We start from the raw sequence: 23141 nt of genomic DNA on the forward strand, positions 1-23141 counted from the left end.
CGATAAACAGAGTCATGGAATAATAGCACACATAAAACAACTTTACTCACGGATCCGAACAGTCTTATTCACAGAGATTCTGGTTCTGAGTCCTCTTCATCCTTAGAAGAGGTAGGGGACCCCGTCTCCCTTCGCTGTGAGGGTGTAGCAGTAGATTTCTGTGTTTGTGAGAGTCTACCTTTTTTTTTAGGTTGAATAGTGTTCCATGTTTCTTTTTTCTTCTGCGCTTGTGATTTTGCACTCTCCGACGGGCATTCCTGCTGAGTAGATGGTATAGGGGGAGGATCTAAGTCCAATAATTTACAAAACTGTGGTATTTCTTGTGGACTTGAACAGTGGACCCATCTGTTATTATGAATAACCATGAGTTGAAATGGGAATCCCCATCTATACGGGATCCTCTTATTTCTAAGGATGGTTGTAATTGGAGAAAGTTCTTTTCTACGTTGTAGAGTACGAACTGCCAGATCTGCGTAGAATTGTAAGACAACACCGCGGAACCTGACGGGTTGTTTTTTTCTTGACGCAGCCATAAGGTTTTCCTTTTCTTGGAAGTTTTTGAATTTAATGATGATGTCTCTGGGGGGTGCTGTATCAGGTGGTTTGGGCCTTAACGCCCTATGTGCCCTCACCCATTGTATGGTAGCTGCATTAGGGTCATCTAACAAATGCTGAAATAAAGCTGGTAAATACACTGGAAGGTCCTTAGGGAGAACTGATTCTGGAGCGCCTCTAATTCTTATGTTTTTCCGTCTATTCCTATTCTCCATGTCTTCCATTTTATCCTGCAGCGCCACTATCTGTTCTGCTTGCTGCTCAATTGTTTCTTGTATGGTTGTCACCTCTGCTTTAATCATATCTTGGTTATCCTCTAGAGCTTCCACCCTAAAGCCTACTGTATGTAAATCTTGCTTTAGTTCCATCAGCTCTTCTCTGATACATGTTCTTACTATTTTAGCAATGTCCTGTGTAGAAGCCAGAGAGGAAAGAATATGTGTGGGTATCTGAGTATGCTCCTCATTCGATGCTTCTGGAGAATCTTGTGAAGGGGCTGTGAGGTGCGGGGATACCACGGTAGTTTTAAGGCTTTCCAATTCCTTCCTCTCTGATGGGCTAAAGAATGAGCTGACTGAATGTCCTTTAGTCTGTTGTGGTTTGATTGTTTTAACCGGTTTAACATTTCTCTTAGTAGTCATGATATGGCAGTTTGTGGTATATATCTGATTACAAATGTTCCCCTTCTCTAGTACTGTAAAGCCTGAATTATATTAGTGCACTGGGTTTTGCTTGTGTTAGAGTTTCTGGTGTCTTTAGTGGGTGAGAAAAAACAATAGAGAGAACAGAAAAACTCCAGCGCTGTGTCCAGTTGCTTGTGGTAATCAGGCACTTACTATATTAGGCTGTCCCCTTCCAGTAGTTTATTTCACAATCCTCAGCATCCCTCTGACCTTTCCTTACACTTGTTTGAAGTTTTGGGCATAGGACTTACGCCAGCTAGGTCTATTCTGTGCGGATTAGAGGATCGTGAGGGTCTCTTGTAAGTGCTGCGCCACTCGATTTCCAAGATGGCCGCCGGGCTGTAGTTTCATAAATCAGTAAAAGTGAGCTAAAGTGCTTATTTTTTGTCCATTAAACTCCAGAGTGGCACCGGAGTGTTCTCTGAGGATTCCCAACTCTGTTCCATCTAATTTAATAGTAATAGGTTCGTATGAACATACTGTAAGTCCGGTGTTTTGCGGCTCTCAGCAAGGAGCTCTGGGCTTAAGCAACTGTCATCGTTACGGCCGACTCCGCCCCCCCCCCCCGGAATCAGTCCTCATTTTTTTTTGCCCCAAAATATGGCAGTATTGGTCACTCTTGGACTAGATATATAAATTCAGTATACAAACATGGGGTATTATAGAGTACTGGAGTAATCAAACAAAATAAAAGAAAAATTGCATTGATCTAAATATATGTAGAATAATAAACTAAAGAATAACAATGCTAGAGCTACAGCTAGACACATCTATAATATGTCTTACATTTTTACATGCAACAGACAGACTTTCTATTGAAAATTATACTGTATAAGTGTTAGATGATGGTTACTTGACATCTATAGTCCCTAGCCTACTGAGATATAATGGTATGGAGTATAAGGTTGACTGGAATACAAGAGTTGAGTTCTGGAACCAGGACTTCTAACCATGGGGCCACCATTTCGAGATATAAACTATATCGCATGGGGCGTATTATAGGTCCTATTATCTTAAAAGGCGCCTAATTTAGTGTGAGGGTTTGGCCCAACATAAATATTTAACTAAATGCATCCAGGCTAGGGCAATGTCCCTTATGTGGTATCAGGCTTGTCTTTTTCACAGCTGCTCTGTCCGCAAACTGTAAGATCCAAAGACAAAGTTATATGGACCCTAAAAGATATGTCAGTTAAACCCTGTTAACATATGTTTATAAGAAATGGGACACATCAACCTGAGCGTGTGGGGGCACATATTTCAATATATTTTTAATTTGTAAAATGAATTTTTTTTTGTTAGCAATTCTGTACTAATTCTTAATACTTAAAAAAATCTAATACAAAGTTATAAAGTTTCATTTGTGAAAAAAGAAATATAATTACATTTTCATTATATATTAAAAACATAGAATTCATTTATTGTACCTTTCACAAGTATATAATCTTGCATTTTTTTAATTCTACAATTTTAAAGACTATAGCAATTCTCTATGTAGTAGCTAGTTGATAAAATCTAGTTTTTATTAGGTTATTTTAATATTTCAAAAACATTTTGTGCATGTAACGTGACAAAGCCATTGTATTATATATTATAAATGTAAACTTGATGCAGTTTTCTGAGCCTGGTTGATAACTCAGAAATAATTGTTCACCATTTTGCTTTTTTCATAGTGGGATGTTACTGATCCATTGCATGATCTGAGAAAAGTGTGCCACTACCTCATAGTTGGCTAGACTGCAGCACATGCGCAATGAGGCCCATTTATCAAGCTCCGAATGGTAGCTTGAGGGCCCATGTTTCTGGCGAGTCTTCAGACTCGCCAGAAACAGCAGTTATGAAGCAGCGGTCTAAAGACTGTGCTCCATAACCCTGTCCTCCTGCTCTGAGCAGGCGGACAGACATCACCACAATTCAACCCAATTGAGTACAATCGGATTGATTGACACCTCCCTGCTGGTGACCCATTGGCTGCGAGTCTGCAGGGGGCGGTGTTGTGAGCTGCTGGGGCAATGCTGAATACGGAGAGCGTATTGCTCTCCGCATTTAGCGATGTCTCTCGGACCTGATCCGCACTGTCGGATCAGGTCCGACAGACATTTGATAATTCGGCCTCAATATGTTTTTTCTTTAGACTCTCTCGAGTGTCTTCAGCCTCTTTAGTCTCATCAGTCATTATTTTATTAAATATTATTTAAAGTGAAGGTCAATTTTCATGTGAAAGTGCCCGTTTTTTAAAAAAACTATTAAAAACAGGGGCACTTTAATTCATGAAAATTGACATAGCACCGTATTTTAAAAATACTTACCTTGTTCTTCTGAAACGCCGGATCGCCGTTCTGAAACAATGCCCCGCCTGTTTCTTCCTGGTTTACTTACCCAGCAATGACGAAACCGGCTTCCTCCAATCACGACGTTGCCTCAGGAAATTATTACCCCGATGGGTAAGCCGTGATTGGAGGATGCCGGAATCATCATTGCTGACGTATGAAGAGGCTTGTGACGGGCTGGTGAAGCACTGGAGCGGCTTCGAGAAGAAAAGGTAAGTATATTTTTAAAAAACGGCTGAAATGTCAATTTTCATGAATGAAAGTGCCCTTGTTTTTAATAGTTTTTTTAAAACCGGGCACTTTCACATTAAAATTGACCTTCACTTTAATAACATAAGGATTGGTGAGGCTAGAGAGGCAGAAGATGCTCGCGGGAGCCTAAAGAAAAAACATATCGCACACGCAGCAGTCAGCACACGACTTGTAATCTCCGCGAGTGTGACTTGACAGTTCTGAGTATATCTTACAGGCATTATTCAACCTTTATTAATTAATTGCACTTGTACGCTACTGTTATGATTTCTATGTGTTGTGCAGTTTAGGGATTTCCACAAACTTCAAACAGGATGTAACCCCTCTCCGCCCGGTCTTTGTTAAATCTGAGCCTTAATATTTCTTTTTTTTTGTCACCTTATTTTCTGAATTGGTGAGATTTTCATCTAAAATCAATAATATTGCAGGAAATTAATCTCCATAAGAAGAAAGTGCGCACAGCCTATCTCATCTTCTATAATAAGATTTTAACAGTTCTCATACTTTAAATTGTGAAACCTTTAAGTTACAAGGTTTAAAATTTCTACAAACGTTCCAAACCGCACTGTACAGAATGATATTTTCTTTTCTATTACTGTAAGAAGATGGTGTCACAAGGTTATAGATATTGTAAATAGTGATTATTAACAGACAGATTTTTGGGACTTCTGTTTTCTGTAAAACCCTGTGCAGACAATCTCAGTTGCCAATTAACAAGACAGAATGGCAAACTGTTAAATCTCGATCAAGAAGACGCAATAGAAATCTTGTTTAAGAAGACAAAGTTACTGTAACTTACAATCACTTAAATGCGAGTATGAAATAAAAAAGGTTAATTGCAAGAATGGGACTGCTTAACATTTCTTATGTTTCTTACAAATCTCATTAGTTTTACAAAATGTCATGTACAGTCATGCGAAAAAGAAAGTACACTCTCTTTGAATTCTATGGTTTTACGTATCAGGACATAATAACAATCATCTGGTCCTTAGCAGGTCTTAAAATGAGGTAAATACAACCTCAGATGAACAACACATGACACATTACATCATGTCATGATTTATTTAACAAATATAAAGCTAGAATGGAGAAGCCCTGTGTGAAAAACTAAGTACATCTTATGATTCAATAGGTTGTAGAACCACCTTTAGCAGCAATAACTTGAAGTAATCATTTTCTGTATGACTTTATCAGTCTTTCACATCGTTGTGGAGGAATTTTGGCCCACTCTTCTTTACAACGTTGCTTCAGTTCATTGAGGGTTGTGTGTATTCATTTATGCACAGCTCTTTTAAGGACTTAAGGAAGCATTTAATTTGGGTTGAGGTCTGGACTTTGACTGGGCCATTGCAACACCTTGATTCTTTTCTATATCAGCCATTCTGTTGAAGATTTAATGGTGTACTTGGGATCATTTTTGTGCTTTGCGTATTTTGTGACCGCAATAAAATTTAACTTTTTAACTGGAAGAGCCAGTCTGGGGTTCGCTACTTTGTGAGGACAAGCTTCAGGACACTACAAGTACAACAGCCTTGGCTGTAAAGTTACAGTCGAGAGCTGCTGTCCCTGAGCTTGAGGAATCTGTCTGCATTTGAAACCAGATTGATGCTCCAGTTCCATATGAAGGCAGATGCTTGATCGTTACGGACAGTGACTCGGTGGTGGAAGGGGAGTGAATGGCAGGTAGGGGCCTACGGAAAAAAAATAGTTTGCTAGGGAGAGGGATGGAGGGGATGCTATGCTACAGGAAAAAACTTAGTTATGTTGGGGGAGGGGCTAAAAAATCAGGGGGGGATCCCTACACTATGGAAAATATTAAAAAAAAAATTATTAAAAAAAACTATAAACTGGGTACTCGCAGACAGCTGCCAGTACCTAAGATGACAGACACCATTAGGTGGGGGATGGTTAGACACCTGTTTGGGAGGGATCAGGGAGGTAGGAGGGTAAGGGGGGATCATAAACTACAGAAAAATAAACACATAAATAAAATTAATTTATTTAAAAAAAACTTCATACTGGCAGACTGTCTGCTAGTACTGAAGATGGTGGTCAGAAGTGTGTGTGTGGGAGGGGAGAGAGTTGTTTGGGAGGGATCAGGGAGGTGGAAAGTGTCAGGTGGGAGGGTAATCCCTGCATTAAAATATATTACCCTAAACAGCTAACTAATTAACCCCTTCACTGCTGGGAATTTCAGAAAGGTGGTGCGCAGCTGCAATTAGTGTACTTCTAATTGCTAAAACTAATTGCAAAGCCATGCATGTCTGCTATTTCTGAACAAATGGGACCCCAGAGAACCTTTTACAACCATTTGCCTTATGACTGAAGTAGCTGTGTGAAAATTACTTCAGTGAGAAATCCAAAGTTCGTGAAAAAGTTAGCGATTGTTTAATATGATCCCATTTGGCAGTGAAACAGTGGCATGAAATATACCAAAATGGGCTTAGTATATAACGTTTTGATAGTTAAATAAAAGAAATAAAAACAATTCTGTTTAAATGGAGTAATAGCAAAAATACTTAACATTCTTCGGGATTTTGGGCAAGTTTTTCTCTGAAAGGGGTTATGTTTTCTAAATATATATGTCTTACAGATTAAAATAATGTTTCACATTACATGATGTAAAGGGCATTCTTTTCCTTTACAATATAAATATAAGCATATTAACATCAGCTTTCTGCAAGCCAAAATATTTTAATGGATTCTATCTGAACAGACTGAAAATTAACATTTAAGAAATAATTTCCCTGTGTAATGGGGATGGATCAATATGCTGTTCTGACACCTTTGTAAAAAAAAAAATCATTTACACCTCCCACAATGGCTATCAGCATTGCTGTAAAGATTAACATTAACAATGTAAATGTGGCGTACATCTATAAATTATTGTAGGAGTGAGAAAATACTTTAGAAGCATAATATCCTTTTAAAATCAGATGGTGAAACTTTGTAGTTTCTTATATCTAATGTTTAATTACAATAGGAAAATCTTGTGGGTATTTACTTATTCTATTGCTGATATCAGCTGAGCCCTTTTGACATTCAAACAGCAATTACAATTTAGAAAAAAATATTTATTTTTATTGGCATTGCTTCTTTATAAAAGAAGAAACTCCTTTTTCAAGGAATACTGTTTTAAATTAATTTATTTGCCAATCATTGTAATGTAATATTGTTAAATAATATCTATATATTTGAGTCATTTCTATGCCAAATCAAGCTATCAATTTAATATATTCTTTACCATGTAATGTGTTATAATTATCCCATTGCTTGCTTTCCTGTGAAGGTAATCTTGGGAGAGATTTTCTCAGACTATACCCCAGCTCAAGTCGTGGTGAAGGAGTTGCGAGTTAGTGCCAGCCCATTAGAACAAAGAAAGTTTTTATCAGAAGCGCAGCCTTATAGGTGAGTTATACCATATTACATATACATTTTAAACATCTATGTCAGCTAGGGACATACATTTATACAAACACACACCTGTATAAATACATATATATGTCATTTGAATCCACCCTCCACATTGAGAAAAAAGACCTGGTTGCTGTGGTTATTTAAAAGATACTAAAAAAACACACACTCACAGGATTTAGGACAAAACAAATGTGAAATGTAATTTTAATGTTTTGGGGACTACACTCCTCTTCTTTAGAATTTCTGACGAAAGGGGTATAGTTTATATGTACTATATATATATATATATATATATATATATATATATATATATATATATATATATATATACATACAGGTCTATATTGTGTTGTAACTGTATATAATGTTGTTTTATTTGGTGTTGTTAAAATTATATTGTATGTGTTTTTTATAAGAAGTGAATTTACAGATTAACTGTAAAGTTAAAATTAAACTTTTACTCTTTAGATGGAGCATGCTATTTTAAACAGCTTTACAATTTACCTCTGTTATCTAATTGTCTGTGCTCTCTTGGTATCCTTTGTTAAACGTCATACCTATGCAGCCTCAGGAGCAGTAATCCACTACTGGAAGCTGGGTGCTGATTGGTGGCTGCACATACAGTATATGCCTCTTGTCATTGGCTGACCTGATCTGTTCTTCTAGCTCCCAGTAATGCATTGATGATCCTTCAACAAGGGATATCAAAAGAATGAAGCTAATTGAGAAAATTAATAGATTGGAAAGTCATCTAAAATGGTATGTTCTATCTGAAACATGAAAGAAAAAAACGTCTCTAATGTTCCATTAATAGTTTGACATGTTGAAACAATTTAATTTATCTCAAGCAAACATATAAATAGCTCTAAAGGCCTGATGATCTAAGAAGTGTTATCAGTACGTTGAGCTCCCTCAAATAATTTTAGAAACACACATTTTAGATTGAGAGATGTTTATCTCACTACGCAGGGTTCTGTATGTGAAGAAGAGACGTCTGTATTACAAAATAAACTCTACAATTTTGTATTATTGCTATCCGTAGCAGCAAATTTTTGATCATCGGACCCTAGGTCACTGGTATATCCGAATAACTGATTGATGACCTTGGCCAAGTAACAGAGGCATGTACCATTTCACAGTATAGACAACTGACCTGTGATATTTTCTTGCAGGGTCCAGTTCTCTAAAGTTCTCTGGTCTGGTGAGATTATCTGTAAAGTTTAATTAGTACTACAAGGTCCCTCAAAGAATTTTAAGAAGAAAAATTTCAGCCTAAGAGATGTTTATCCTGTTGGGTTGAGTTCTGGGCGTAAAGGACACATTCATTACAATATAATAATAAAAAAAGGATTTTTTTTCATGATTTCTGTGCTGCAAGTTTTTAATAATCGGGCCCCCAGAGTGAAATTTCCTGGTTGCTCAAATACAAATATTGCACTAGACTGATCACCTGTAATTTCAAAGGAATGACTACTTAGTACAGCCAATCACAAACAGTACTGGGGGATGTAAATGTTATTTTTAAGCAGATTAATATTTGTAAGTGCACATGCTAGTGATGACATCACTCAATATAAGATTGTTGAAAAGTCAGGTAGTGTCTAACAAACATGTAAATTAATAGAATAAATCCATTTTAAGAATGAGCCCTAGTGCTATAGTATTTAAATTATTTATTTTTTTCACGTGGAACTATAAAACAGATTAAGTTATAAGCTAATGCTTATCTTGAAAACTAAATAAATCACCTACAACGAATCTCAGTATTATGAACTTTTATGAACAGACATCGATTCTACAGTGAATTTTGCTTCCTGTTGGTTATGAATAGGCTATTTATGTTTAATCAGAGTTTTTTCCAACAAAGCTTTTTTTTCTCCTCCCTGTGGAAATCAAATGCCTTATCTGACAATATTGCATTAAAAATATATATATCTGGCCTCCTGCTCATGTTTTTGTTTGCCTATCAGCTGTAAGCGATAGCAGGAAAAATATGCTTCAATGGAAGGTCATCCAGGATTCCTTTCTATTGAAACAAACTCCCGGGAGAATTTCAGTTTGTAGCTTGATATCAAATGTAAATTATTTAACATGAAGTTGGTATACAACAAAGGTTTCCAATAGTTGTAAAGGTATTATATAGCACTGCTTTTGCATACCTCCTGTAGTACCAGACTTCTATATTGAGACTGGCAGGATTTGAAAGGGCTGAGGAGGAATAGGGTGGTCACATGGTGGGGTTGAGCTGTCCGGTGGTGGAGTTGTACTACTCATAGGTGGTGTTTGGAAATTCCTGGTTGAGGCGTGGGTATTCCTAGGCAGAGTATGGGGAGTGCCAGGTTGCATTAATAGAAAACAGGATTTGATTAAAAGTAGAAACAACACAGGAGGGATGGTGGGACAGTGCCTTCCACCAATGCCAATCATACAAAATGGGGGTAAGTTGGAAGCTCTGCTTGCAAAATTTGACATTCCTTATGCATGCATAGGCTTTAGTTACACTCATACAAGCACACAATTACACACATAGATGCTGTCATGAGATGAAGGACATAAGCAGGACACAGCAATGATGGTACAACTCTATTTTATTACAGAGCATAGCAATACACATCTAGACAGGTTGATTGTACTAAACTAACTGCGACACAGACACCGGACCTAAGCCCCGCCCACAAACTAGTGACATCACATCCTGCTCTCATCACATCTTCCCCTTTTTCAAAGGCGAAGCATACATTTACATATAACAAATAACAAGGTACACCAACAGGGTATACAACAACATTTTTGTTTTTGAACATTATAAAAACAAATAGGTTAGAAAACATGAACAGATAAATTACATCCTGACTTGGACATCGGGGTAGACTACCCTAGTCCACAGTGACCATGGGATTATTCTGCCCATACTTCCGGTCACTGTTCTAGCTAAAGTCAGTCCCTATATCGGGCCGGAAGTTTCACCACTCTTCCGCTTAATGTAACTTTGCATGAACTGTCCTCTGAAACAGAAGATGGTGAACAAGAGTCTGCTGGAGGCAAAGATATATCCCCGTTGTGGTCTTGCTGAGGGGAAGGCACCTCTCTTAGAACAGGGGATCCCACCGGCGGTGGTACTGAGGCATCCAGTTCCAGACTCTCAGGTACAGACTGAAGATGTCTTCGGTTACGGCGTGTAACCGTCCCTCCCTCCGTAAGGACTGTATAAGACCTTGGTTCTGGAGAGCGGCCAACTACCGTAGCAGGCGTCTTCCATTTCTTCTCATCGTCCAGTTTAATTCTGACACTTTGGCCCGCTTTCAGTTCCTGTAAGGGCCTGACAGAATGTCTCCTGTCGTAGAAGAAACGATAACCCTTTTTGGCCTCTTCATCCCTCCTAAGGACTTCGTCCCGAGGAACAGGGCCAGGCGGCTTGAAGACACCCACTGAGGGTAAAGTGGTGCGAATCTGGCGTCCTAGCATCAGCTGTGCCGGGCTAAACCCGGTGGCTTGAATGGGCATTGCCCTGTATGACAAGAGGGCTAGGTACGGCTCAGATTGTTTTAGAATGAATTTTGTTGTTTGAACTGCCCTTTCAGCCATTCCGTTGGCCTGCGGATAATGTGGACTTGACGTGGAATGTACAAAATCATATTCCCTGCTGAAAGCACTGAACTCTGTAGAAGCGAACTGCATACCATTATCACTCACCAGCTCCATTGGAATGCCCCAGCGGGCGAACAAGCTCTTCAGGCGAATGATAACGGCCTGACTTGTGATATCATTCAGGGGTGCAATTTCCAAATACCTGGAATAGTAGTCGATCACAACAAGAAACTTTTTCCCATGCAGTTCGCACAAATCAGCAGCTATTTTCTGCCACGGCCCCGCAGGCAGCGGAGTAGACATCAAGGGCTCCCTTCTCTGAGTAGGCCGGCGTTCCCTGCAAAAGGCACATTTAGACACATGATTTGCAATGTCGGAGCTGATCCCAGGCCACCACACAGCTGTAGCTGCCCTTTCTCTGCACTTTGTAATGCCTAAGTGGCCATCGTGAATCCTGTTTAACATCTCTTTCCTCATGCTGACAGGAATTACAATGCGGTCTTGGAACAGCACCAACCCCTCCAGCTCTGTGAGCTGCGACCTCTCTGGCTGGTAAGCACTTAAAGACATCCAGGCTGCCCGGCTCTCGGGCCAGCCTTCTTTTATGTACCTTATAACTTCTTGCAGATCTGTGTCCAAATATGTCTCTCTCTTTATCTCTTCCAGTTTCCTTGAAGAAATGGACTTAGAGGCCAGAACTGAATCAACATACACTTTCACATCCGATTCTGTGGAGGATTCTTCAGCAGCAGCCAGCGGGAGCCTGGATAGTGTATCTGCCACAACCAGCTGTTTCCCCGGCACATGCACTGCCTGAACATTGAACCTGAGCAGTCTCATTAAAAGTCTCTGGCATCTCAAGGGTGTTTTGTCAATGTCATAAGAATTGATTAGAGGGACTAGCGGTTTGTGGTCAGTTTCCAGACTAAATTTCTCCAAACCCACTAGATAACGCTGAAAGCGCTCACAGGCCCAAACTGCAGCCAGGCACTCTTTCTCAATTTGAGCGTATTTTGACTCCGCAGCTGTCAGTGTGCGGGAACAGTAGGCGATGGGCTGTAGTTTATTGTCATTCAGCTGCAGGAGTGCAGCCCCCAACCCATAAATGCTTGCATCAGCACTAACCACAGTCTTTTTTGAAGGGTCGTAGAACCCCAGCACTGGGGCAGACCCCAGCAGGGACTTGGCATGCAGAAAGGCTTTTTCTTGTGAAGGTCCCCAGACCCAGGCAATGTCTTTCTTAAGCAACTCTGTGACAGGGTGTAAAACTGTTGATAAATCTGGAAGAAACTTGCCCACATAATGTACAAGGCCCAATATCTGTCTCAGCTCATGTACATCAGAAGGGCTCTTCATCTGTTCAATAGCACAAATTTTCTCGGGGTCTGGCTTGATGCCATCCCCGTTGATGATATGCCCAAAGTAGCATAATTCAGTTTTCCTAAAATGACACTTTTTCTTTATTCAGTTTCAGCCCAGACTCTTTGATAGCCTGTAGCACACCTCTTAAATGCTGATCATGCTCCTCCACTGTAGACCCATACACTAGAATGTCGTCCATGATGACCGCTGTGCCCACGTGGTCACTCAGGAGAGAACTCATTTCCCTTTGAAAAATTTCAGGAGCGGAGGATATCCCAAAGGGGAGTCTGCAGAAGCAGAACCGACCTACCGGTGTGATAAAGGTAGTCAGTTTGCGGCACTTTGGATCCAGGGGGATCTGCCAAAAGCCGCTAGAAGCGTCTAATGTGGAAAAGAACTTCGCCCCAGCCAACTTTGGAGCTATATCTTCCAATGTCGGCAGCACATATCTCTCTCTCTTCACTGCTTCATTCAACCTTTTCAGGTCCACACAGATGCGCACCTTTCCGTTTTTCTTTGCAACTGGAACAATGGGGGCACACCAATCAGTCGCTTCAACAACCTCTTCAATAACCCCCATAGACTTCATGTGCATAAGCTCTTTCTCCACTTGAGGCATGAGCGGGAATGGAATTCTACGAGGGTTAGAAATACTGTATGGGACTGCGTCACATTTAAGTGCTATACGGACAGGTTTGCAGTTAAGTAGGCCCAACTCGCCAAACATATCTTCGGAAATCTCATTCACTCTGGCCACGAGGCCCAAGTCACAGGCTGCTTTTCTGCTCAATAAACTGTTAACACACTGGCCTCGGATCACATGCACCCACATGGTGAACTTCCTCTGCTTGTACTCACAACTGGCAAGAAATTTCCCCACACAATCAATGCGGCCACCAGGACTATGGACATTTGTAGTAACCTTCGCTAGCTGGGGCTGTCGAGGCAGTTTCATAAATTCGGCAAAAGACATTACAGTGATATCTGCTCCTGTGTCAATCTTAAAATCAACTTTGGCTCCCATTACAGTAAAAGTAACTTTCCAATCTTCCTCTGAGCTTGTCCGTTCCACAACAGACCCCACAAAAGACATTTCCTGACCCTCCTGGTCACTGTCCACCTGCATCTCCTTAATGTATTCAGTTTTACACAGCACTTCAAAATGGCCTATTCTGTTACATTTTCTGCATCTTTTATCTCTGGCCGGGCATATAGCACTCTGATCATGAGCCCGGTAGCACCGTGTGCATCGGCCATGTTGCGCCCATCCCCTTCTAGGCCTTTCCAGTACTTTAGATCTACCGCTAACACTGTGCCTCTCACTAGTAGTTTTCCTAGACTGTTGCACTTCATCCACAATATTCTCAGACCTCAGATCAGCACTTTGCTTTTTCACCAGTTCACTCTGGCGGGCCATCCTAATAGCCCCATCTAATGTTAAATCAGGCTCTAACTGCAGCTTCAGGGAAAATTCAGCATCTGCAATTCCAATAACTATTCTGTCTCTGATTTGCTCTTCTTTAGCAACACCAAACTCACAGAATTCAGCTAATTCATACAGGCTGCGCACAAATGACTCCACAGATTCTCCCACACGCTGATTACATTTGTGAAAACAAGCTCTCTCATGAATCACATTTCTTTTGGGCACAAAGTGGGCACTGAGTTTATCCATAACTATATCAAAGTTAACTTCTTCCCCTTCTTGGAAAGTAAAAGCATTGATCACTGGCTCCACATCTTTCCCCATAGAGTATAAAAGAGAATTAACTTGTACTTCACCACTCTCCTTGTTCAGTTTGGATGCAATCCTGAAGCGCTGAAACCGCTGACGCCATGTGGGCCAAGCTGCAGGCTGAGAAAAGTCAAAAGGCTCAGGTGGGGTAAACTTTGACATTGCAATCGATCAGGAACAGAAGCGCAGTCCAGAACTTCTGACACCATGTCATGAGATGCAGGACATATGCAGGACACAGCAATGATAGTACAACTCTATTTTATTACAGAGCATAGCAATACACATCTGGTCAGGTTGATTGTACTAACTAACTGCGACACAGACACCGGACCTAAGCCCCGCCCACAAACTAGTGACATCACATCCTGCTCTCATCACAGATGCCTTTTTATAGCATGTAGTGTAGTACAATATCTTCATGGCTCAAGCAAAAGTATAATACAGTTTGACCAAGTTGAAGCAAGATAAAATATTTCCTGTGCTGCAAAAGTTCCTAGTCATGATAGAATGTGTTATTATGCAAAAGAGGCAGATGTTTATTGGCAGCTTCATGTGGGGCCTGAAGGTCACAAATTTGCTGGCATGGAGGAAAATCGTACAAATATTTTGGTTTGCTTTAACATTAAATTGTAATATAAGTGTCTCTCTTTCACATCCAGGACCCTGCACTTCGAGATAAACAGCTCTCAAACTTAAATCTCTATTTCTTATATTCTTTTATGGACCTTGCGGTACTGACAAGACTGCTTATATCATCTAGTCAGACCAGACAGCTTTAGAGAATTGGGCCCACAATGTGACTAATGTCTGGTTATTTATATGGATCAGCTGCATTTTAATGTAATATATTCTTGGTAGCAGTTAAAGATAACAATAGTCTATGATCAGGATTTTACAGAACTCCCTTTTATTAACTACTTTTCCCAAAGTGATGCTCCATGGAAATCAAGAATTAATAAAAAATACTTTATGGATCAGTGTTATACCTTTGCCTGTGTTTAAATAGATGACACAGTATACACCACCCAGGTTTTTTGAGTACCCAAGTGTCTCTTCTGGAAAGCTGTTAGCAAAATTTGTAAGGACATTACTTCAAAAAATCAGAGTGTAAATTTAATAAACTACAGCTTTGTTTCATGCCTTCTCTTCCTATCTTTTTTGGCACCTGGAGGATTAGCATTAAATACACAAATACAATTTCTATGATCCATTTTAGCAACTGTTTTGTGAAGAGCACAGCACAGGAACAATCCTTGGTTTAACAATCAATGATGGCAAGAGAGAAATGTGGTTGTTCTATTTGGAGAAGATTGAAGCCTCTTGGTCTTTCTGTAGCATTTGATGCTCTATATTTTATAACATTAATAGAGTAGCTGAAGAACTACTGTGAACTGAGGGCCACAACCCTTAGCTGTTTCAAACCTTTTTGGAATTTGGATTTCCTAAAATGTCATTTCAGGTTTATACTCCTCTAAAACAATTTCTATGCCATGTGTAAGGCAAAAAACTCCACTGATGTTTGCTGTGTATATGTTACACATGTGTCGCCGGAAAGAGGAGTTAAGATGCAGCTCTGAGGCGGCAGACAGCAATCCACCCGATCGCATACTATCGGGATGATTGACACCCCCTGCTAGCAGCCGATTGACCACGAATCTGCAGGGGGCGGCATTGCACAGAACTGCTTATGCAAAGTTAAATGCTGACAGCATAGTTGAGGTTGAATCTTGAAAAAAAGAAATGGGCTCAAGTCACAAGACATAGGAGGCTCACAGTTCTTAAAATCATAACATGTTAACTCCTGGTGTTGCTCTAGTATAGCCCAACATTTAAACATAAGGGGTCAGCCATGGTAGCATTTGCATATTTAAATGAAAAAAATATAACCTGGATAAAGTACCTTTCATATCTTCTAGCTACAACTGTTGTTGGAATTTCAAATAAAGAGTTACAATGCTTAAATGCTGTATTGTACTGGCTTGCTACCACCTATATTTCAAGTTTGGCATGCTGACTTAGAAATCACTGTATTTTCCATAATCTACTTGTCTATCTCTGAAACCTAAGACTTAATTTATACACAGTACCAAACAACAGGAACTCTCAACCATTTAAAATTGCAGTTGCTACCTCTTTGGACATATTTACACACATTTGCTTACCTAGCCTTTCAGTAACATGCAAAAAAGTTTATTTCTGTCTTTCTTCAGCCTTTTTTCTCATTGATCAATATATCATGCTCTAAAGTTACACTGAAAATAAGCATACAAAATGGTTGAACAATAGTGTGCTTAAAGGGACAGTCAACACCAGATTTTTTGTTGTTTAAAAAGAAAGATAATCTCTTTATTACCCATTCCCCAGTTTTGCATAACCAACACAGTTATAATAATACACGTTTTACCTCTGTAATTATCTTGTATCTAAGATTCTGCTGACTGCCCCTTATTTCAGTTCTTTGACAGACATGCAGTTTAGCCAATCAGTGCTCAGTCCTAGGTCACTTTACGTCTTGAGCTCAATGTTATCTATATAAAACATGTGAACTAATGCTCTCTAGTGGTCAAAATGTATTCAGATTACAGGCAGTCTTCAAGGTCTAAGAAATTAGCATAGGAACCTCCTAGGTTTAGCATTCAACTAAGTATACCAAGAGAACAAAGCAAAATTGGTGATAAAAGTAAATTGGGAAGTTGTTTAAAATTCCATGCCCTATTTAAAGGGTCAGTAAACCTTAAAAATAATGTTATATAATTCTGCACATAGTGCAGAATTATATAACATTATATTAGCCAAACTTTGTAAATCATAATATTCATAATATTCATACAGCTGTTTTACAGACCCGCTCTCTGTACTCTGCTGAGCGGGTCTGTTGTTTTTACTGAGCGCATCGGGCCAGCTGTATAGTCACAGCCCGGCCCGACCGCGCCATTAGACACAGTGCAGCTCGCTCCCGCTCTGTCTGACAGCAGGAGCGAGCTGCACTGTGTCTAATGGCGCAGTTGGGCCGGGCTGTGACTATACAGCTGGCCCGATGCGCTCAGTAAAAACAACAGACCCGGGGGCGTGTCCGTGCAGCGTTCAGGACTGGACGCATTTTCTGAAAGCTCCAAACGAACTTTTGATAATCCGCTGATTATTAATATCTCACAGTGAAGATACGAACATAAAAACAGAAAGCCTCATAGTACTGGTACTTGGGGATCTAAATTATTCATATTTGCTGTATTAATGAAATTGGACATTCAGATCGGAGAACGGCCAAAGGCGGCGGCCTACTAGTTGGTAGCCACCTCCCCCCCGGGAAGAGCCGGGTTATCGGTGCTGTCAGATCAGGCTGACTTACCGAATCTCTTCAAAACTCAATCACACCTGATATATATGAGGACACACCGATAAGACACTGGGAAACAGGTATATGACAGAGGAGTGTGTGTGCTTATGTACTTCTTCCTTCACTATGATCTGCATAGGAGAACCAGATTTTCAATACTGCCTAACACCTTCTTTTGAGAGGCTGGAGAGACTCTTTGAAAAATTACTTGATAAAGCGCCATACGATTATCTAGTGGCCAAGATTTATAATAACAATATATTATGCGCTCAAAGGAACAGTTTCTATGACTCAAACAAACCATATGGCGCCAATTCCACGGCGCACACAATACCAGAGATAGAGCCTCACAATTTTGCTACGAGACAACAAAGCCTTCAATGCCGTGATGATTTCACTCAGACGCAGATGAGCTCGATGCCGGTCTCAGACTGCGAGCATTTCAAAGGAGCTTGCTATACTGCTGAAGGCCCGGCCACTGGCGACCACTACGCATCATCAGATGTTTTTTACATGCGGGTACTCGATAACTTACAGGTAGGGCCTCAGCTGACATACTCGACATGCAGACACATTGCGCTAGCTGGGGAACCTGACGGACACTCGCAGACAGAGGCAACCACTTGGCCGAAACTCATTAACAGGGAAATTGGACATGAACAATATAATGCTGCACGCCCCGAATATCCATACAGGCGCAAAACAAAGATGGACACGTCCTACACAAACGCCTGGTTAGCGATCTCGCGCCAAACTCTAGTGACACCCAAAAAACCCACTGACCAGTTTGCCCACTGCTGGTTTGCAGTAACTCACAGGCCTGGAGAAAGAGGATGTTTATCTGCTTTGGAGGGGATCATTTTACAATCACAAGATGTCGGCTATATTCCAAAGACAGGAGAGGGGTAGACTGCAGCTGCCCCTCTCAGACAGCTGATTTCTCATATCGGCATCCTCCCATTCTGACTTAACCACATAGGCTCCAAAAGGGTCTATTGTTAATAATTTTTCCTTATCCCAACATGTTATCCCTAATGACTTAAGTTTTACTTTCCATTCTTTAAAAAAAAAAAAAAAAAAAGTTACGGTATCTATGTATAACCTATATTAATTATTGCCTACTGCTGTCTGTTGGGGACAACTTAATGGTGTGGTACATGGGGGCTCAGAAGCAGGTCCAGACTTGTGGGGGAAACTGAGAGCTTCAGATTTTGGTTAATATTTGTTTTTATCTTATCACTCCTTATTGGTAGCATTACCTTATATTTGGACACCTGCATAAAACTAGTTTCTTACATAATTTGGCCGTATATGATAAGTGCTCCACAGCATATGGGTTAGACCTGTCATACCACTTTATGTTGGGTACTTCCACTACCTTGCGGGGCCTACGGCCGGGGCTCACAGTGGAGGGAGCATATTATATGTCAATGCCAGGTTAATTTCCCGTTGACTCCCTGAGAACAATGGAGCACATTAACACCTTCTTTAAGAATGCGGCTAAAAATACCTTGAGTTTCCATGTCGCCACTCTATCAATCCCTAAATGTAATCATTACCCCCTTCTGTTTCCAGATCTAAACTGGCATTTTTAACAGCCAATCAGTCGATCGGGTATACAAATGTGGCAGTGGTTCCGGAGTCACGGTTTACAATGTAACTCCCCTAAAAGTACTTATATAACACGGCAGTCTTATAGTTTTAAATTTAATGTCACGCTCATACACATGTTTAACTGTTTTGCCTCTATCCCATTTTATTAACATTAATTCAAAAGCGCAAGGTGTCATCTGTATATTGGATTAAATCTCAATTATAGCTCTAAACTCTATCAGATTCCCAATTGAACCTTAACCCTTTTAAATGAACATTGATAAATGCTGATATTGCACTTATATGGTTTTATGGGGTTGAATCAGCTTATTTCAAGTTATCCCTGTTTTACTGTTATGTTTATTATGTTTATCAACAATCTCTTACAATGGACTTGCACAATACCACCGGTCCAAGTGTGACCTCTTTAATTAAAAGAGATGGAAAAAAGAGGACTATCACTATGTCCACTATGACTGAATATTTGATGTGTATGATCATTATGTTGTTATTACTTCATTTTTATATTGTCCTCAATAAAAAATTGATAAAAAAACCCCCAAAAAAAAACAACAGACCCGCTCAGCAGAGTACAGAGAGCGGGTCTGTAAAACAGCTGTATTTTTACAAAATAAAAAGTGAATATTATGATTTACAAAGTTTGGTTAATATAATGTTATATTATTCTGCACTATGTGCAGAATTATATAACATTATTTTTAAAGTTTACTGTCCCTTTAAATCATGAAAGTTTTTTTTGGACTTGACTGTCCCTTTAAACTCCACCTGTGTTTGATCAAATGTATGAAAGACCCATCTTCATTCGGAGGACTAAGAATTTCTTGCATTTTTCTTTCTTTTTTTACACTCTTTCTTTTCATTACATTAGGGTTGATTCCAATCTTTAAGTTTTTCCCAATTTTTAGAGATACAGAAACAGTAGTTTTTTTTTGTTAACAAATTGATCACAATCTTTCTGAATCAAACACAGCCAAGACTGTTAACTCACAGAACACTGAAATTAGATATTAGTTAATAGAGCTTGTGTGTTTTGGAATTGGAGTAGCGTTTATGAAAAGTGTTAAACAATCTAAATGCCATTTGTATATGGGCATGATAGATATACTGGGCATGTCTGATCAATGATGTTTTTAAACATTTATTATTTGAAAAATATTTTTAAAATTATTATTTAATTCATTAAGAAAACCATGTATTCTGTATTGGCAAAATTTTCAGCTGAAATTAAGAAAACGCTGTTGTAAAAGAATTTCTATAACAAGACAGTGGCCCTAAAGTATTTTCTATAAAAGGATTTTAACAGTTTTCACATTGTAAATCATGAAACTGCTTAGTGTTAAGTTTGAAAATGTTGGCAAAAGTTCAAATCCTCACTGTACAAAGCAAAATATGCCTTTTTAGAATATCTATTAATGTTAGCAGATGGCGACTTGAGGTTTTCTAAACTGCAAATCATGTTTTTTTAAATCATGATTTTTGGGACTTCTGTTTAATGTAAAAAGCCTTGCAACTGATCTCAGTTTCCAATAAATAAGACGGAACAGCAAACTGTTAAATATCAATTACGAATGAGTGAAGAAGACGACTAAGAATCATGAGAATGTGAGCATTAAATAAAAACAAGGATTTTAAGAGAGGCGTTGCCAAATGCATTAGAAGTCATGGGTGTGATTTTCATATTCTCTTTACTGCATTTTAGCTGTATGAGATATCACTAATCTGTCATATTTAGTACATATGTAAATACCTGTTCCCCCTACTACTATCACACAACAGCTCACCAGAAAGACACAGGGCTGGCTCAACCATTGGACCAAGTGGGTCCAATGGACCGAGGCAGCACTTGACAAGGGGCAGCACTTCAGTAAGTCAGTTATTGTCAGATCCAGACTAGTCCTGTCCTGTGTCTCTGTGGGGGAAGTTACAGGCTTCCAGCAGCATAACCTCATCATGCACAAAGACACAAATTGGTCAGGGGCGACATTGAAGGTGAAACAAATGCATCTCTTTCCTAACTTCCTTCCCACTTATTGCACAATTGGTTGCATGCAGATAGGCAGGAAGGCTAAGTACGTCAGCGGCCAGGCAAGGAGGTTGATATGCTTATCAATTATGTTACTACTAGGGGGCGTCATTGCATTCTCAAGCCCAGGCAGCACAATTTCTTGAGCCGGCCCTGGAAAGACACCTCATTCCCCAGCAAGAAACATAGACAATCATTGCATTTCCCAGCAAGGTAACATCAATTAATGTTTTCTTTAATCAAGCAATGTGTGAAAATATTTCCCACATTTGCTGGCTCTTTTTAAAAACTCCCCTCTATCTCTCACTCTGCCTGATCACTTACCTATCCTCACCCCTGTCTCCGATTTCCTCTTTTCACCTTAACTCTGCACTCACAAATTCATCCCATAACAGTTCACCAGTATTTCTATATATATCTGATGTTTTTTTTGTAAAAATATATACCTATACCTATATCTAGATGATTATATATAGGTATTGATATATACAGATATATATATAGGAATACGTATACATATGTATTTATGTGTTTAATATGTGTATATATGTCTGTAAATACATATATAGACATATGAATACATAAATACTTATGTACAAACATATAAACACATATATATATAAATGCATATACATATTTAGACATGTACTGTATATGTATGTATCTCTATGTTGACACCTGAGACCTCATATCTTTGAGCCTTTATTACTTTTTAAGGCAATTTATTTGATTAATAATTTTTATCAGACAGGGTTATTATGGGTGTTACTGTACTTTTAAATGTAATTTTGATGTGTTTTGTGCAACTTTATTGACATGGGTAACAGTTAAGCAAAGCTCTAAAGTTGCTCTCTCCCGACGCATGTTAAATTCAATTGCATTTAAGCAAACAAATTTACTTTCAACTCATAATAGCGTGCTACTTCCGATGCTCGCAAAGAGCCGCAATAAACCAGATATTGCTTGCGCGCCAATCGTAATCTGACCCTAAGTGTTTTAAGGATTATTTGAATTGTTTATTAAAGAAGTTTGTGCAATGTATGTAACAAATGGAAAGAATTTACCCATCTATCCATCTGATTCCTGTAAATGTTATTTTGTATACCACCAATGTTCATAGCGCTGCAGAATCTGTTGGCGCTCTACAAATACCTGATAATAAATAAATAAAAGAAGGGTAATTGAAATAATCTGCGCCAAATCACAGGTGTATGCTCTCTAGGTGTTATATATGTCCCTCACATATACAAAGTATAATACGAAAATGTAAAAAAAAATACCTAAAAAGAACTTGAAAAAGCAAACCTGTGTGGTACAAAATATAGCTCTATGTAGGAAACGCTAGGTATAGATATATTAGTTCAGTCAATTATATCAGTTATATAAAATCAAACATTGTAGATATCTGTTAAATGAGATTTTTAAAATTGTGCTTTAAAATAAATGTATAGTACAATTGTGATGCATATTATACATTAAGACAACAATATATCACACAAGTTAAATGGCCAGAGGAAAAAAAACAACTGCATTTAACAAAGCATTTTATGTGCACAGTTTAAAATAAGTTAGTTAAAAGTTCACAATCTGGTTAGATTCGTAATCCAGATTCAAAGTTAGGTATCTCTGTACTCACTGAGTTGTATGATATAATAGTTTATAGACCATGGGCAAGATTACATAAGGTTTTTACGCGGTTTTGGTATCACATATACAGCGCCACATATAAATGCTGCACGTATATTTCACCCGTCGCCCGCAATTTTTACTCCCATAAGCTAACATAGAACCGCGTCGCAAATTGGTATCACATATTCAGCGCAAGGACTTATGCGGTGAAAATGAAGAAATTTTACTCCATTTTCACCTCATCACACATAGGGAATGGTTTGGCGGGTTTTACTGTTAGGGGGGACTTAGAAATTTTTTTAAATGCAAAACGCTGTTTAACTTAGGGCGATGCCCTACAAAAAGCCCTTTTAGGGGCTATTGGTAGTTTAGCATTAGATTAGGGGGTGTTTTTATTTTGGGGGGCTTTTTTATTTTCATATGGATTAGGTTTAATTTTTTAAAGGTTAATAGTTTTATTAGGATTATTGCGTTGTGTGGGTTTGGCAGATTAGGGGTTAATAGATTTATAAAGTTTGTTGTGATGTGGGTTAATGTCGGATTAGGGATTAATAGTTTTATTAGGTAGTTTGCGATGTTGGGGTTGGCGGATTTAGGGGTTAATACTTTTACTAGG

At 39.1% G+C, this 23141-nt stretch overlaps 1 protein-coding gene across 1 annotated transcript in view; it reads left to right on the plus strand.

Moving 5' to 3' along the window:
• Nucleotides 1–23141, plus strand: part of LMTK3 (lemur tyrosine kinase 3) — a 154821-nt gene that overhangs the window by 67113 nt on the left and 64567 nt on the right. The window contains exon 5 of the mRNA XM_053689930.1: nt 7107–7225. Coding sequence (XP_053545905.1) covers nt 7107–7225 — 119 coding nt within the window. The remainder of the gene's footprint in view (nt 1–7106; nt 7226–23141) is intronic.

This window comes from Bombina bombina, chromosome 8, assembly GCF_027579735.1.
Source record: "Bombina bombina isolate aBomBom1 chromosome 8, aBomBom1.pri, whole genome shotgun sequence".
NCBI lineage: Eukaryota > Metazoa > Chordata > Amphibia > Anura > Bombinatoridae > Bombina > Bombina bombina.